Genomic DNA, 16,843 nt, shown 5'->3' on the forward strand with positions numbered 1-16,843 from the left:
ATGACTGACACCCTCCCACTTCTGCTGATACATACCACCACTGTGGCATTGTTTGTGCTGACCAGAACATGAATGTACCATTCACTGCCCTGCCTCCACGTGTGGCCTCCCAGCTGGCCAGAGAGGCATCCATTGTTAACAGCTTTCCTCACAAGAACTGTGCCCGTGGTGACGCTTCAGGTCAGAAAACTTGTGTGCCTCCATGGACGCTAAGCGAGGGCATACGCCATGGAAACCATGACGTGGTCATGGCAGTGACCATGGTGCATCGGGGTCACTCTGAGCGATGCAATCCACTATTGAGATGGTCTCATGCACTTGCAATCAAATGGAACGGCTACCATTGCTGATGCCATTGCACCAAGGAGTCTGAGAAATATTCTGAACTTTAGCTTTGATCTCCTGTGAAAAAATGCCAGAAAAGCCCGAAATTTTTCTGCCCCGTCCACTGACAGGCCTGCTTTAAAGACGATCACACAGTGGCGGCGTGATGCATTTCACAAAAACCTGTGTGCTTACAGAACAATCTAACATGCAGCAGGTATTTATATACTGTACCCTGGTAGGCCACTCTGAGTTATTTTTATGAAGTGCAAGACTAGAGGTGTGCTTTTAAGTGTCACTCTGCTGATGTCACGTCATGTTTCTGCTCTGAGCATGCACATGAACTGTACTGAGTGGGTGGTTAAACCCACTGCAGCATCTTGTTTGATGCTGCAATTTCCTGTTCTTAACTATCAACCACCTACAGTGGAACAGGAAAAGAGCTCAGAAAAAACATGAGCATGACTAGGACGGGTTGTGTTAACAATTTCATTTGCTTGTCTGTACTTGGGGATCAGACGAGTGAACGTGCAGCTTGGTAAGTAGTATCTTTTTAAACACTCTTTATACATACTTTCACTTTTGTGTCGCATATGAAGAGTAGTAGATCTTAAGAGATTTCACTTTGATTTTATAACTTCTCAACCGCTTCATTTTTGTTTACGTGCCAGTCACCTGCTGGAGGGATTAAATAGTTGTACTGCCTTTATATCAACATATTCATATTTGTTTTCATACGTCTGGAGCAAGTGAAACTGTATTGAAACCGTCTGAATTTTCTCTGGTTTTGAGAAAAATACATAATTCATGTGTAGTGAAAAAGTAGAATAATACAACTGTAATTGTTATTCAACAATCAAGGGGAAATTAGTGTTTTTACAGGGTTAAGTAACAGTGAAAACTAAATGGGGACAATTTTTGGTTTGCTACAGTTTTCCGTGACAAAGCAAGACTCTACAAAGCAGAAGACACATTTCCTGATCCAGCCTGGAGTGCTAATGCTGAGGATCAACCAAAGGTGCTCAAGTGTTCCTTCATTACATTCACACAACACCAGACTGTCTCCACTAATCTGAAAACAGATAAACATGGAAGGCTGCAATATCACACAACCAGAGTACCAGTACCACCTATTCCCAGCGGTCTACAGCCTTGCTTTGGTTCTGGGGCTACCAGGGAATCTGGCTGCCCTCTTCGTCTTCATCTTCAAGATCACTCCCCGCACTGCCTTCAGCGTGTACATCATCAACCTGGCTCTGGCAGACACAGCCATCCTCTGCACCCTGCCCTTTCGCATCCACTACCATGTTAACAGGAACAACTGGGTGTTTGGAGACATGGCCTGCCGCATCACAGGGACTCTGTTCTACACCAACATTTATTTGAGTGTCTGTTTCATGACTTGTATCTGTGTGGATCGCTACATAGCCACTGTGCATCCACACACCTATCTGAAGCTGAATACCTGTTGGTGCTCTACTGTTACATGTGCGGTTCTCTGGGCTGTCTCTGGTGCAGCCGTGTTGGGCTTTATCTTCATGGGACCCCTGCAAACCAATCCGGTCAACGGGTCTCTTAGCTATAGATGCTTTGAAAACTTTGCTCAGCGGGAGTGGCACAGGCGTGTGGTGCCGTACAGCCTGCTTGGGCTCATTTTTGGCTTTCTGCTGCCTTCCGCGATCACCCTGGTGTGTTACCCGCTAGCTGCCCGCCGCATTTCCATGATCAAGACCAACGTGGCCCGCAGAGCGGTGAGGATCATTTACGTCATACTGGCCATAACTGTCCTGTGCTTCCTGCCATACCACGTGGCGTACCTGCTGCACGTGCTCCGACACCTGGGAGTCATCCGGTCGTGCCCTTGCGCCAATGCCATCTACCATGCCAGGCGGGTCACCATGGCCCTGGTCACTCTCAACACATGCCTGGACCCCCTGCTTTACTACGTCACTACAAGTCACTGCAAATGGAAGCATTTCAAAGTCAGGTGGCGGTGGAGAGGGATTAGGAGGACCAGAGGGGTTTATACGATTGCAGTGAACTAGGTGAATCACGAGGACAGCAGGAGAGGACGTGATGTCATATGTGTATTATTGTTTTTACATTTATCTGTTTGGATTTATCTCGCATAACTGCAATGGAGCGCCTATGTAACTTGTAGCGGCAATAAGAAATAAAATGATAAAAAAAAAAGCTTGTTTCTACAAAAAAAAAAGTTTATTCAAGCTGGCTTTATACAACAGAATAAAGGAACCAATAAAAACAGAATTTACTTCCTCTGATGATGAGTAGTTCTGTTCAGACTTGTGGTTATGAATGAGTTATTTGTGTTTATGAGTCATTTTAGACTAAATAAAGACCAAGACCTTCACTGTTACTAGTATCTAGAGTGAATTTCACAGAATATTGGTACATCACTGTGGAAAAACTATCCCCATTATAAAATGGAGCAGAACCAGAAAAAATGCTTGATAGTTGAGGGTTGGATTGGATGATAATTCAGCACAGTCCAGATGGAAGCCCTTTTTTCAGCAGAGTTGAAAGGAAGCTCCCTAGATCCTCATCCTGACAGCAGAAACCAGAACAGAAAATGGAAAACAATAAGGATTGTGAGCATAGACAAAGCATACGATTTTCATTTTTATTCATACATCACATGCAATCATTCACTGAGACTTGTATCTGTACATGCACACAGTACAGTACTCTTTGTAACCAGAGAAGTCAAAGAAATCAATTCAAGATAGCTTCTAAACAACTAGTTTTTCTCACAGGGATTAGTATGTGTAAATTTTAATATTTTAATGACTATAAAAAGTCAGGACAGCCTTTCATGTGTCTCTACGTCTTACTACCTTGAGGCTTTGATGAAAATTCATTAAATAACACTTGTATTCTGTTTTGTTAAACTTGAATAAGCTTGTCAGAATGACCTAAAAATGAGGACACCTCTGCAGTGCAGGCAGAGTAGGTAACACAACTTGCGTGTGTTCATGTACACCATCAACTGTAAAGAATACCCCCATGTACCCACAGGTGACCTATTTGGGCTTCTGTGACCTTATCACTTTCTCATCTAGACGCCTCAAACAAATGCCAGTGGTGCCATTTCTTTTGAGCTTCTTACAGTACGTTGAATGAGGTTTCTCTGAGCGGCAGCCCAATATTCTTGGAAAGTTTTGTGAAAGACATTTTTTGTACATGTCTGCGTGTTATCGTCAAACAATGTTAGCCGAAGAACTTTTCCTTAGGTCTTCTTATCCTAATAAGTACCTGATAACTTTCAAGTTTTGGCAAAGACTAACCGATGGACTATGTTACAGATAAATAAAAATAAAAAAATGTTACAGACTATGTGATACCAAGGGCTGTAAAGATAACCACATTATCACAATACTGTGGTTGTGTAATAAATTCTGTGGGGTTGAGTGCATTACCGCCATCACCGCATTTTTTTATGGGCCAAAAGTCAATTTGAGATATGGGACATTTTTATGTTAAAACTGTATATTTCCATAACAGAGGGCCGTAGAGACACAGGACAAAGGCCACATTCACAGACCTCCAAAACCCCAAGACAGATCTTGGTTCCGAGTCACTAGGAGGTTTGGTGCTGAAGATGTGGGTCAAAAGTCAATTTGAAATATGTGAAAAATTGTCAAGTGTCAAAAGTATCAAAATGTTATATCTCCAGAACAGTTGGTTATACAGACATGGGGCTTATGCGGTTAACCACCGAACTGTGGCGATACATTGTCTTTTCACTGCAATAAGAAAAAAAAATCCTTACTGTCACAGTCCTAGTGACACTGCGAATTAATGTTTTGTAATAACAATGTTTGTCACATACCTTGTTACTATCTTGTGGTTAAAAAGATATGAAATAGGAACAAATCTAATGCTACATGTCCCAGTGATGGTCATCTACCATTGTTACCGTGAACAAGTTAGTTTTTTTCTAATATTCAGCAACACTGAGGCTGTCCATGTGTAGGAAAGATCTATAACAGCCTCATGAGTCAAATGCATTCTTGCTCACCACAACCACAGACCTTTCACTCTGCTACAAGGTGCATTAATTCAATGCATCAAAATTCCCCCTTCCCCTGCTTTCAACTTGTTTTCACTTTGACTTATTGAGACAAAGTTCATTTAAATGCTGTTGTAAAATTAACATTGTGAGTATGATAAATCGATTACCTGATAACTCCAGGACAGCAGCAGAACCTTGGTGTTGGGGTCTTCAGCTGATGAGGACAATTTAATGACTATAGACTCCACCATGACCGTGCTGTCAGGGAGGTGCTGGATAGTATAGCCTTTCAACACACTGAGGAATAAACAAAAACAAGCAATTGTTTAAGATGTGCATTTAAAAAGGTAATGGCTACATCAATCAACAGGGATTACTCATCAGAAAAGGTGAAATGGAAATTTGACTTTCAGACATTAACTTGGAAGCATTTAGCTGACACACTTATCTAGAGTGACCTATGAGTGCAAAAGTAATAACCTTTAACTCAAATGATACTGAAGTGTTGGAAGAAGTGGGAGACCCAGCACCCTGCCTTTTTCTTCTCACCTCTTGAGGTGTGTGTAGATTCTGTGGAGTGTGTCGGAGTCGCTGTGGGGGTCCTGAAGCTGCACGCGGCAGGTGAAGCGTAGCTGATGCTCATTGAGGCCCAGCTCCTTCAGGGCCTGCTCTGGAGACACCAGCCTCAGACTCTGATCAGGGATAAGCGAGAACCAACAAATACATTATCAGTCAGTCATCTAAGAAAGGTTCTCAAAGCTATGACATAGTAGAAAATAATAATAAAAAAGTAACACAATTCTACATAAGCATTCTACATAAACACTATTTTTACAGTACAGTGTCTTCTGTGCACATGTCAAGGCATACATCCATACATACTAGCAAACTTACATTTTCTTTCATGATGAGGGTGCCGTGCATGGTGCGAGGTTTCTTTGTATCAGGCAGGGGCCCTTTGAAATGAGAGAAAAATTCAAAAACAGAAAAACAAACAAACAGGAAAAAAGAAAAGAAAACAACTTCTTCAGGTCTTGCAAAAATGAAAGGGTTTGTGTGCAGTTTGATGGCAAGGAATCCATCTCATCAACCCTAAGAGAGCCACGAATTGTCTATCATTGACAATTCCTCTTGCGGATGTGTACTTCTTTGTTGATAAGAGAGCTATCAAGAATAACTTGAATGACCTTAACAAGGCAGGGACGGTCACTCATTGCTCAAATAGCACAAAAGAAATGTTAGTCATTACCTTATTACACCAATTGCCAGGTAAGATAGTCAGGGAATTTCAGGCAAATTAGGTATATACTAATATAACCAAAGTCTTGGAATATATGGAAAAATTATTTAGTAATTTTCAGCTGGGTCTTCATAAGTTTTAAAATTTCAGAAAGTCTCGGTGAGTGCAAGAAATACTGCTTTAGTTGCATAACAGACATGTAATTATATTTTTTTGTGGTTTTACACCTAGTGTCTTACTTACTTTTTTTTTTTTAAATTGCTGCTGTGTAGAATAATCTTTTTATAGGGTGATATGGCATTGCTAGTGGGGGCATGATATTGTGTAAGTCCTGCTCAACACCATTGGAAATCTTTGAACTAAACAGGCCTGGAAAAACAATGGTATTTAGACACCGAAGCTGTGCATGCAAACAGGACATACCTCCCAGTGCCATCTCTCTCTTCAGCAGGTTGAGTGAAATGTCCACTGGCACGCTGGGGTTCGTGGTCACAGTTTCTGTCTCCCCGTTGGCTGGCATGTAGCAGTTTATGTCTGAAATTCAAGAAGACACTGGCACTTACTGTAGAAATCCTGCTGTGAGCATACGATACATGCACCAACGAAACCAACACCTTTTCCAGATCTATATACTACAAATGTGTGGTGCACCAGTTGGCTATGGAAATCTGTCTTAACCAGCAGACTGGAGAAAACACAGTGAATAGGGAACTGTGGCTAAAGCTGCACTTACTGAACTCCTGCTCAATCTTGCCCTTGAGGAACTCCATCTTGGCCGCCTCGCCGTGCACCAGCAGCATGTTGCGAGGCTCTGCCATCCGGATGAGTTGCATGATGCCCTTGGCATCTGCATGGGCACTAAAGGACATGTACTCCACCTGCAGCTTCACGTCCAACTGTAAGAATCACAGCAAAACGAAGTCAATAAACAAGCCTGATGTGGTTTTTGACCTATTTTTTAAAGACTCTCTGCCAGGTGAGAATCTTCCATTTAACAGAGATTCAATTTGATTCACAATTCACTAAGTGGTGATTTGATTCAGAGCCTTGGTGGGAACAAGTTTTGTTATTGTTGTTTCGGCACAGTTTCTTTGTTAATGACAACTGGAGTCAACGATTTGATTCAAAACTTAAATTTCAAAACTTAAATAAACAAACAATAGTGTAAATTTATCAATTTTCTTCTAGAATGTGAAAAAAGGTTAATAATGGTAAAAAAAAAGGAAAAAAGAAAAGTTAAAAACAATGGTTGGATATTTTTTTAAGTATCAGGAATTATTTAACACAAAACACATATGAGTTCACAGTGAAGTCAGAATAACTGATTCATTCCATTAATTTCTTTAAGCAGATCAATGCAATTTAAGATGCATAATTTATAATCAACGCAATGAATTGAATCCTTATATCCCTAGGAAAAAAGAGACAAATGATAATCTTTTTTTTGACTTACTGTTGCTCTCCCTTCCATTTCCAGTTTCCTCTGCCCATTCAGAATCTTGTGTCCAATTGTTCCTTGCACACAATATCCAGGCATGATTACCTAGCAAAAAAAATAAAAATAAAAAACAGTCAAATTATACTGTAAGTGCTATTTTTTTTTTAAAAAAAAGTTCCTCCATTTCCCCATGAAACTCACCATGTTCTTCTCATTGCCAGCCCATTTCTTGAAAATCTGTAAAGACTGACCAGCGTGCAGCATACCTGGTGTGGCAAACACCACCTAAAAGTGTATACACATTAGTTCACTGCTATTTGAGCGCTAAGCTTTAAGTATTTTTTTTTTAAATATGTCTATATATATATATATATATATATATATATATATATATGTATTCTGGAGGGGAAAAAAAAACAACTATTCACCATAGGTCCAGGATTATCTGCATAGGAGCGATCAAAGGCCTTGATGTGCTTGAATTCAAACATGTTTCTCTGCACAAAGGTTTTGCGGATCTTCTGGTTGGTCCATGTGATAAAAAGCTTGTAGTAATGATTAGCTTTCTCCGTCAGCCCGGTGGAGAAATAGATTGGGGCCTTGAGGTTCATTCGCTCCCTGTGGAGAGAGAGAGGCAGTAATGTTAGTATCTAACCAATGAAACCTCAGGTAAGTCAGAAAACACTACATGCTGTCATGATTCCATTAAGTTTAATACAAAGAAAATGATAATATTGGAAAATAGGATCAACTTCATAGATATCAATTACGTGCCGTCAAGTGTTAATCTGAGAGTTTCCATCCAAACCAGTGTTATTCACTGGAATGCTTAACTGTGAAGCTTAAAATCAGCTTATAAATCGTATTACTCAGAAAGCTGTCACAGGCTCCACAAATCACTGTCACTGCTACAAAATTGTCTCACACTGACTTTATCATCACAGTCCTTGCTCCAAGCTTGGGGATAGATTTGCTCAAAACTTAAACTGGATGTTCAAAACTATAAAAAAAAAAAAAAATGAATATTCTAAATTCTGTTTTAGGGTCTATTTTCTTTTTAAATTTTAGCCTGCACCTACCAAAATGTTTCCAATAGGATACATAGTTCCTGTGCTCTGCCCAGGGCAAAAACTGGAATAAGAACCTGGAAACAAAACATTGAAAAAAATGTAAAAGGAATAGGAAAATGGTTAAAATCTTGTTATTACATCCCAACATTCTCTCCACGATACCTCACAACAATACAAGAAAAACAATCTTTAACCGCTGTGTCCTTCACCTCAGTATCTTCAATTAATGTGTTGTTACCTTTCCTCCACGCTCAATGGTCTCGTGCACTTTCTTCAGGAAGTCTCTCTCCCTGCATCTCTTTGAGTCACGGATGGTTGTGGCGTACGTTGACTCCGAGATGAGGATGTCTGGACGACACTTATCGATCCATGCAGCCCTAAGAAAACACAACACAGAATGTGCAGCAGAAAACCCAATCACTGGCACATGTGTGTAGGGTCCAGTGGTGTATCCATAAATGAATGTAACTTACCCTAAATGCCTATCTGGTGTCATGTTATAATCCCCCTAAAAATGAAAAGAGATGCAACATTATTCAAAGACAAGGGCTATGAAATTAACTGCCTTTAAAGTTCAGTCCAGACTTGTTAGTACTCACAGTGTAGACCACAGACTCTGATCCCACTTTGATGTGCACCATAGCAGCTCCCAGAACATGGCCTGCATAGTACGCCTTGATCTCCAGCTCATCATCCACCTGCCGTCAGCACAAACAGAAACAACTTGCTTTCCCATCAAAAGAGATCAGCAGCTGGTGTAGACACACTGTTAGAGGACGGATACCAGGACACATGAAAATGATATCAGCCGCCACACCTGGACAGTTTGGTGGAGGTTCAAAGGAATCACTTTCTTCATGCAATCCTTGATCATTTGCGAAGTGAAGAAGTTGGTTTCTCCCTTTTTATCAACAGTGATCTTCCTGAAGTCTTCCAGCAGGATGGGGCAGATGGCCTTGGTGGGATGGGTCATGTAGATGGGTCCGTCGTAGCCCACCATCTCACTCATGTAGGGCAGAGCACCACAGTGGTCCAAGTGGAAATGGCTAGGGAAGGCGGCAGGAAGGAACAGTAAAACTGAGTGGGACATCTGGTTGGTTTGCTTTCCTAGATAAAAAGGTACATAAGCTATTCAGATGACAAACCTGATAATCACACAGTCCAAGAACTCTGTCAGACGGCCATTCTGAGTGATGTAAGAGAAGTCTGGGAAACGTCTCTGAAATGACAATACAGACTTGTCATCAGTAGGGATTATAGATATAAATACAGTCTTTATTGTCCCACAGGAAAATTGTTTTCACAGCCCCTAAAAGCACACAAAACACACATAACCATACTGCAACATACAGATACAAATATAACCTTCAACCTTTCCTATATCTTAACACATATACGTATATCACACACACACACATGAGCCTGGGTCTATACTGGCTCAGCGAGGCACTTTGTTTGGTGCTGCAATGGCAGAGGTGATAAAACTTATGCCAACGTGAGATCTTCTCCATTTTACAGTCCTGTATCTACGGCCTGAGGGCAGCAGAGTAAAATGTGGGTTGAGGTGGTGAGAGCAAAGCATGTGATGGTGCTGTCGTTCATGTCTGAGATATTGGGTGTGGGGGAGTGGATGCTTTTGGAGGCAGCATGTGTGATCCTGCTCAGTTTGCTCTTTGTTGGAGATGTTCAGCATGGTACAGAAACAGGGGAGCAGCACAGCAGGACTGGTTGGATGATGCTATTGTAAAGTAACAGCAGGAGCCGGCGGGCAACAACATTGCAAAACACGAGGACCAACAGAGCTGCATCACAGATAGAGCCACGTAGAAGGCAGTCATAGGTCAGCATCTAGTGCACTTCATAACATGACTTGTCTTTTTTTTTTTTTTTTTTAACTTGAAAAGGTAAGCTACGTACATCATCATTGTATCCCATATGCATGCCACAATCAAGCATGATGTTCTTTCCTCCGATGGAGACAAGGATGCAGCTGCGGCCGACATCCTGTCCAGCACCTTGGAGAGAGAAGAAGAAAGAAAAGAAGTGGGAAACTGTACAGTAAACAACACGACTCACTAACATAAAGCAGGTAAAAAGTCAACTTTAGCTCATGTTACGTAAAGAAGTGACTAAAGGGCGTGTTTTCCAAGCTGTTTACGACCTCAGCAACATTATGCGCAAAAGTTATTGCGGTTCAAACCCAGGCACTTGCTGAATATATAATGGTAGTTGCTGTCTTTACTCATTTCAGGTTTGCGCTAACTTGCTAATGTTGCTAATGCCAGAAACTGTACTCACCCAGTGGTGTTACTTTTATTTCAGGCATGTTCCTAAATCTGGGAGTTTATACATAAGTGGGTGCCGGCTAGGTTGCCCTGGCCTGGCTGTTTCCGATGAATGACCCTTTGCTTACATAGAAACGTTCATTATTTATCTTGTATACATGCGGTCAAGTGTGTGTCAAGTCAACTGTTATGGACAGCTACACTTCCGGTGACAACCTTCCTCTTCTTCCTCTTGGTTTTTAACACTTGGCATCCCCGTGATAATTTTCAAAATAAAACCCTTATTTGACGAGCAAAAATAATAATAGTATATATTTAGGAAGAATAAGTAGCTGGGACACGATTTTTTTTTTTTTTTCAGGATTCTTCCCACGCAACATGTGCGTAGCCACATCAGCTATGATATGTTATGACTCCATTTGACTTTTACTTTAGACCAAAGTCTATGCTTTTACTTTGAATGAAAAATCGCCTGTTTCCGGTATTTTTCCTGTCTCCTCGCGAGCGTGAATCCGCCTGGAGTCTGCGCAGTGAACTGGGATCAGACCGAGGAGAGTCCAGCTGTCAGCCGGGAAAATATGTCTGTTTTTTCTTTCACTTTATGCTCTTTCCGGTAATGTGTCGCTGTGCACACAGTCTTTCACCGCTGACAACGCTCTTATTTCCGTGTCGCCCTCCCAAACCCATGTAAATCCTGAGACCCTTCATTTTTTTATCCGTCTCCATACCTGTCGACAGCACTTCCTCGAAGCGTAATATACAGCACGTTATGGCCGACTCTGTGGCAGCCGAGGAACAGAAATTCTGTCTTCGAGAGGTCCTCGACACTTTCAAGTCATGTCTGTCGGAAAATAAAGAAGTCTACATTGAACACTACATTGCTGGGTGGCGTGGTCTTGTTAGGTAAGTGGTTTAGGGGCAACACTAATGCGCCAGATCCTCCTTTGTTGGATTCCTGTTGCTGTTTGATAGACTGACTCTAGTAAAATACAGCCTTTTTTTACTATATGTCAAGCCACTCACATGTGCTCCTGCAATAGACCTTGTCATGGCTAATAAAATGTATTTGTTGATTGCCGCAACAGGTTTTTGAACAGCTTGGGAAGTGTCTTCAGCTTCATCTCTAAGGATGCTGTCAACAAAATCCAGATCCTGGTCAACTACATCAATGGTGAGAACGGGTCTCACTATGCAACCATCCAGTCTATGGTCAAGTATGAGCTGGAGAATGGACTGGTGGACCTAAACAAGAGAGGAAGCCATCCAGAGTCAGGCTGCCGTACCCTGCTGAGGCTCCACCGGGCACTGAGGTGGCTGGAGCTCTTCCTGGAGCGCCTCCGCACCAGCACTGAGGACAGCAAGACGTCTGTCATGTGTGCAGAGGCCTACAACGAGTCTCTGGCCCAGCACCACCCCTGGGTGGTGCGAAAGGCTGCAGGCATGGCCTTCTGCGTCCTCCCTGGGCGCCCTACTTTCTTTGAGGTGATGAATGTCGGCACTCCAGAGCAGGTGGTGGCCATGCTCGGGGACGCCCTGCCTCTAATCTCTGAGGTGTACCAGATTACTGAAGAACTTTATTCTCAGCATAATCTGCTTCAGTTACCTTAGTGTGTCATACTAATTTTTGCAGCTAGCACAGGAGTGCAGAAGTGATGCGTCCCTCTTGTTAACTTGATGTGTTGGATGATGTTGCCCTGCTTGTTCATTGTCAAACTACAACAGCTGCTCTTTTTATTTTATGATCAAGGTGTATATATTATCTGTACTGTCTTGGGCACTGACGATTTGGTATAGTTTTCCACAGATGCTAGACCAAGTCAGACATGGTGGGATCGATCAGACCAATGAATGTTGATGCATCATTACATGTACCTGTTGAATCTGTTCAGGCTACTCAGTCCAGTCTAATGTGTAACTAATATTGATAAATTGTTAAAGGTAATGGTGTCATGTTTATCATTAATCATGATGATGTATCTCTGTGTGATTTCATAAATTTAGCTGTCCTGAGTAGTTTTATTTTTTCAGAGAATGGATGAAGGGAACAGTATGATCTCACTGTAATTTTTACATTTAAACATTTATAGTTACCTCATGAAATAGTTTACAGTATCTCTACACAGTATCTACACAGTATCTCTATGTATATTCAATGAGTTGTTAATGATTTAATGTGAATGAATGTTGTATAAACATTACAAAATGCATTTTGCAACAATTGCAGTTGTAGGCTACCTATTCCAAAACAGTGTAGCCTAATAAAAAAATTTTGACTCGCTTTCTGGATATGAGTTTGTGTGATGTTAGGTTTATTTGACCCTTTATCATTGATCCACATTGAATGAAGGTTGTGTTTCAGGAACTCCCAACTGAGATTAGTCTTGTAATCAGTCCATAATGTGGGTTAAGTTATAGCAGCAATTTAAGTGAAGCCTTTGATCAAAGTAGACATTCATATACAGGTGGTTCCAGTGTTAGTAAATGAAATAATAGTGAAAAAATCTGATCCAGTTACCCGCAGTTACATGCATCCAACAGCAGGGAGCTCCCTCACTACCTTCTTTCCTTGCCTGGTTGCCAAAGCAACCAGGTAGTCATGGTAACTTACCCACGCTGAGGAGCAATACTTCCTGCTCAAGCTTGGAAACTGGAGGAACGGTACTTGTATATTTTTAAATCACAAATTTACCCAGTAGGATTATGGTCTTATACTTTCATGTACAAAGTTAGATGCTAAATGTGTCTGCCAAAAAAATTGTGCTGGTGTACTGCAGCACTTCCAGCCATGATAGCACTTCCAAGGCCAGTATGTGTTAACTCAATATTAAGTGATTACTGTCACTTTTTGGTGAGGCCAAAGTTCACATTAAAAATGCTAATTTCGCTAACTAAGTTACTTTACTCAGGATGATGTATATTTAATCAGTCTTCCTTTGTTTTTGCTTTTGTTTTTGTTTGTTTTTTTTCCAAAAAAGACTGCAGTCAAGTAACAGCTAAGAAACCACACTGGCAAGACCCAAGCCCAGCTCAGACATAAGAAACCTAGCAGCTGCTCAACAATGCATCTGACGAGGCCGAAGTCCTCCAAAGGACGAACTAGACCCACTGTAAACCACACTCAGTGTGGAGGTGATACAGCTAGCACCCAAAACCGACCTATGACTCCAAAATGTCCTGAGCACAACAGCTCAGACAGCTACCTGTGCTCCCAGCCCCAGCCCATGATAAGGCAGAGCAGCCAGGTGAGCCAGGAGGAAGCGGCCCACATGCTGCAGTTTGCCTCGGCTCCCCCAGCACTTTCTCTAAACAAGTACAAGGTCCTGCCATCCATCGAGAGGAGGCGATCAGAAGTGCACCCTGGGAGTGGCATAGAGAAGAAGATGTCAGAGCTCAATCTGTGTGATCACGATTTCCTTGAGCAACAACAGAGGCATAGAGATTCGTATCTCTCCACAGTCGGAACCAAGAGCAGCCCTGAGATAGGCAGCAGGGCTGATGTGCACCGCAAGGTCCTGACCCAGCCGTCTGATCCAGGCTCTGTGGTGAGCAGCGAGACCCACAAAGAAAGCTCTTTGCTCCTGGCTATCCGAGCCCCCTGCAGCAGGAGGTTTCAGCAGCACTTTCAGCCCACAGACACTCTGCTCACTCTGAAAGCCAGTGCAGAGGCCAGATATGGGACAAGGTATGAAGAGGCTTGCATTGAGACCATGGATGTGCCACGCAGGACCTTCACAGACCTGAATATGACTTTAGCTCAGTGTGGCATCTTGAACAGATCAGTGCTGTGTATATACCAAGAAGACAGCTTGAAGTAGGATGTGTTGAGTGGAATGAAAAAATTGTAAATATGCTGATATTCAGGTCCACAAATATTTTTTTTCATTGCTCAAGTTTGATTTGATTTGAGGACATTATGAGTAGTGTTTTTCTTTATAGATGTACATAATATTCCAGGCAGTCGCAAAAAAATATCCCTGCTCACCCTATCTGGTTGTCACTCATCCACATAATGTAAGTGATGCTGGACGCTTTTATATTTGGCTTATCACAGCAACAGAGCAGAGTTCATCCTGTTTTATTTGACAAAACATTGTGACAATGTGACAATATCATCACACAAGATATTTTTTTTAAAAATCAGAATTGCCAACAGATTCGGGGCTTTGCCAGCTATCAGTGGTTGGTTTGGAAAAAGAAAATCCAGATGAACTCTGTGTGGTATTGGCATTCAATACCAAAGCAGAGAGGTTCTTGTAATACCAACAGGCCTGCTGACAGATTGACAAAAATAGCAAGTGAACACCAACAAAAATATTTTCCCGCAGTTGACTTGTTACAACTTCACACTTGTTTCTGTTGTGGTTGATGTTCTCACATGCCAAATAAAATCTCTCAACAGAGTGCAAGAAAGTCGAGAGGGTTGGTGAATTTATGAGATGCATCACGCTTCACCTTTAACTTTCAAATATGGTCCTGCAAGTACGATTTCTTGACTGATACCAGCTGTTGTACAACTGTTCACTCAGTGTATATCAGTGTCCTCATGTGTGTAAATGTGAAGATCTTTAGAATATGCATTAATCTTGACACTGTCTTAATTTTTAAATCTGTTATGCATAGTCAAATGGACATGGGCCATTGGTGATTAGATGAATAACAATGTTGTTTTCTTTTAAGCTCTAGTACCAGGAGTTTGTATTCTCTATATTTCTATATATTATATTCTCTATATTTTTAGAGGTTAGACAAGGGTTAGAGAAGTTCATAGTTTGTGCATAGAGAAGAGAAACCATTTCAAATTATAACTTCTTTATGAAGTAATCAAATTTTTGTTCCTCTCTGCCTTTGCTGTCATTATTAATCATACTAAGAGAAGTATGGGTCATATTTTCTAAATGATTAAGAGCTCTGATTATTATGAAGATAAATGGTACCACTATGCTTCAACATCTGCTTCAAATGTCTCTTTTCACACACAAAACTGAACACCAGCTTAAGTGTGAAATTTTATTACTCCACCATTACAAACCGCATTTAAAGTACAAAGGGGTTAAAGGCTGCTTATTTGTATCAGCTTTTGCAAACAGTGAAGCATATTGCCATATGATTATAGCGCATGTTCACCACACATTTTTTGCAGCGTTCTGTTCAGTAAAGCTTCTTCTTTTAAATACTTCCAACACAGTGGTTTCAGTAGTTGATGCCAAAAATCTGTCAACTGACAAGCCAATGATGCAATGTTAAAAAATAACCTTTTGAGCTGCAAATAAATTTCACATTTTAATTTCACACATAAATCTCAACCTTTTTTTTTTTTTTTTTTTTTATATTCTTCAAGATGTTTTTTGTGTGTGTTTTTTCTGCACAGCGTCACCCCCAATGCCAACACCAACCTTCTTGTAGAGTCTGGTACAAACTGAGAATGGACATGTTTGTGCACAGCTCCAAAGCGGTCTCTGGCGCCTCCTCCTGCCAACACAGACTTTGCCATAATTTATTCAGCTGGGGTTTGAATGAACAGGATATTAACGGATGACATTGGACAGTGAAACAATCAAATATCATCTCTAGTTTCCCGCAAGCATTTACCAGTAATAACATCACTAACTCTATGTTTGAATGACTTAAAATGGTAGGTAATCTTTCAGATGTTATTGGGAAACTCAGTGATCTGTATAAAGCGATGCTTCACCAAGCTCATCCTCTCAGCCTCAAACATGTCTAAGTGGCTTTGCATTTGGGCCAGTTTATTGTTTTTTTTTGTTTTTTTGTTTTTTTTTGTTTTTGCAGGGGGGATTGAATGATTTGGGCCAGTACGGCATCAGCCTTTTTAGTTTTGTCCTTGCTCTGCTGGGTGGCAAACTCCAGTAGTACAGTGGTCGAGTTCAAAGTGACATGTTGGAGCTGTGGAAAGGCACAGGGAGAGACACCGACAGACAGGGAGATGCAAATCTGAAACTCTAGAAAAATGCAAACCCATCCCCTTTTCTGAGGCTTGAAATCACGCAAGGCCTTTAGTTTTTCTCGAAGAGCACAGAGCTCTTCTTCCTTCTCTTTCATCACCTTGGCATGTTGCTTTGACAGTCTCTTTATTCTTACATCCCATATCATCATCTCTTTTTCCTGAAATACTGTGTATTATAGTATGGCGGAGAGAAATATATAAACTCACTCACTTTAGGTCAATGAAAATGTGTTATGAAATCATTCTGGGCTCTGAGAGTTGATTCAAGTTCCTGAAGCTACAATAAAACAGAAAGCAGGCAAGACTTGGCCTCTGTGATCATCATTCTCTATTAGGCATGATTTTAATAAACCACATCCTCACCTCTCTTTGCTTTCTCAAGGCCTTGAGGGTCTCAGTATCCTCCCACATCACTACCCCAATGTCTCATGTCCAGAAAATGTGTCCTCCCCTTCTCAAAAAATGTCACAGTAGTGGTCACATTAACA

The 16,843-nt window shown here is 41.3% G+C and overlaps 4 protein-coding genes across 4 annotated transcripts; 3 read left to right on the forward strand and 1 right to left on the reverse strand.

Annotated features, from left to right (window-relative positions):
• The first annotated feature begins 790 nt into the window (after nucleotides 1-790).
• Nucleotides 791-2,449, forward strand: LOC115362087 (lysophosphatidic acid receptor 6). The gene is made up of 2 exons (XM_030055870.1): nucleotides 791-862; nucleotides 1,257-2,449. The coding sequence occupies exon 2, from the start codon at nucleotides 1,413-1,415 to the stop codon at nucleotides 2,367-2,369; it is 957 nt and encodes a 318-aa protein (XP_029911730.1). The 5' UTR covers nucleotides 791-862; nucleotides 1,257-1,412; the 3' UTR covers nucleotides 2,370-2,449.
• Nucleotides 2,450-2,523: 74 nt separating this feature from the next.
• On the reverse strand, nucleotides 2,524-10,593 carry ints11 (integrator complex subunit 11). The gene is made up of 17 exons (XM_030055869.1): nucleotides 10,404-10,593; nucleotides 10,023-10,120; nucleotides 9,251-9,324; nucleotides 8,923-9,151; nucleotides 8,705-8,803; nucleotides 8,579-8,613; nucleotides 8,344-8,482; nucleotides 8,115-8,179; nucleotides 7,464-7,653; nucleotides 7,237-7,320; nucleotides 7,051-7,140; nucleotides 6,331-6,493; nucleotides 6,021-6,131; nucleotides 5,252-5,313; nucleotides 4,907-5,049; nucleotides 4,525-4,654; nucleotides 2,524-2,889 (listed from the first exon to the last, which is right to left on the reverse strand). Exons 1-17 carry the CDS (start codon nucleotides 10,429-10,431, stop codon nucleotides 2,824-2,826), a joined length of 1,806 nt encoding a protein of 601 aa, XP_029911729.1. The 5' UTR covers nucleotides 10,432-10,593; the 3' UTR covers nucleotides 2,524-2,823.
• Nucleotides 10,085-12,668, forward strand: cptp (ceramide-1-phosphate transfer protein). Its single transcript, XM_030055871.1, has 3 exons — nucleotides 10,085-10,194; nucleotides 11,129-11,293; nucleotides 11,476-12,668. Exons 2-3 carry the CDS (start codon nucleotides 11,160-11,162, stop codon nucleotides 11,996-11,998), a joined length of 657 nt encoding a protein of 218 aa, XP_029911731.1. The 5' UTR covers nucleotides 10,085-10,194; nucleotides 11,129-11,159; the 3' UTR covers nucleotides 11,999-12,668.
• A 781-nt stretch (nucleotides 12,669-13,449) lies between these two features.
• Nucleotides 13,450-14,409, forward strand: ubxn10 (UBX domain protein 10). Its single transcript, XM_030054794.1, has one exon. It carries the CDS (start codon nucleotides 13,450-13,452, stop codon nucleotides 14,203-14,205), a length of 756 nt encoding a protein of 251 aa, XP_029910654.1. The 3' UTR covers nucleotides 14,206-14,409.
• The last annotated feature ends 2,434 nt before the right edge of the window (nucleotides 14,410-16,843 follow it).

The sequence above is a fragment of the Myripristis murdjan genome, chromosome 7, assembly GCF_902150065.1.
Source record: "Myripristis murdjan chromosome 7, fMyrMur1.1, whole genome shotgun sequence".
Classification (NCBI taxonomy): domain Eukaryota; kingdom Metazoa; phylum Chordata; class Actinopteri; order Holocentriformes; family Holocentridae; genus Myripristis; species Myripristis murdjan.

Coding starts and splice junctions, on each gene's coding strand:
- cptp (XM_030055871.1), top strand. CDS start 11,160: ATGGCCGACTCTGTGGCAGCCGAGGAACAGAAATTCTGTCTTCGAGAG. Junction 11,294..11,475: donor GGGTGGCGTGGTCTTGTTAG/GTAAGTGGTTTA, acceptor TTGCCGCAACAG/GTTTTTGAACAGCTTGGGAA.
- ubxn10 (XM_030054794.1), top strand. CDS start 13,450: ATGCATCTGACGAGGCCGAAGTCCTCCAAAGGACGAACTAGACCCACT.
- LOC115362087 (XM_030055870.1), top strand. CDS start 1,413: ATGGAAGGCTGCAATATCACACAACCAGAGTACCAGTACCACCTATTC.
- ints11 (XM_030055869.1), bottom strand. CDS start 10,431: ATGCCTGAAATAAAAGTAACACCACTGG. Junction 7,141..7,236: donor CTGGCAATGAGAAGAACATG/GTGAGTTTCATG, acceptor TTTTTTTGCTAG/GTAATCATGCCTGGATATTG. Junction 5,050..5,251: donor CCCTCATCATGAAAGAAAAT/GTAAGTTTGCTA, acceptor ATCCCTGATCAG/AGTCTGAGGCTGGTGTCTCC.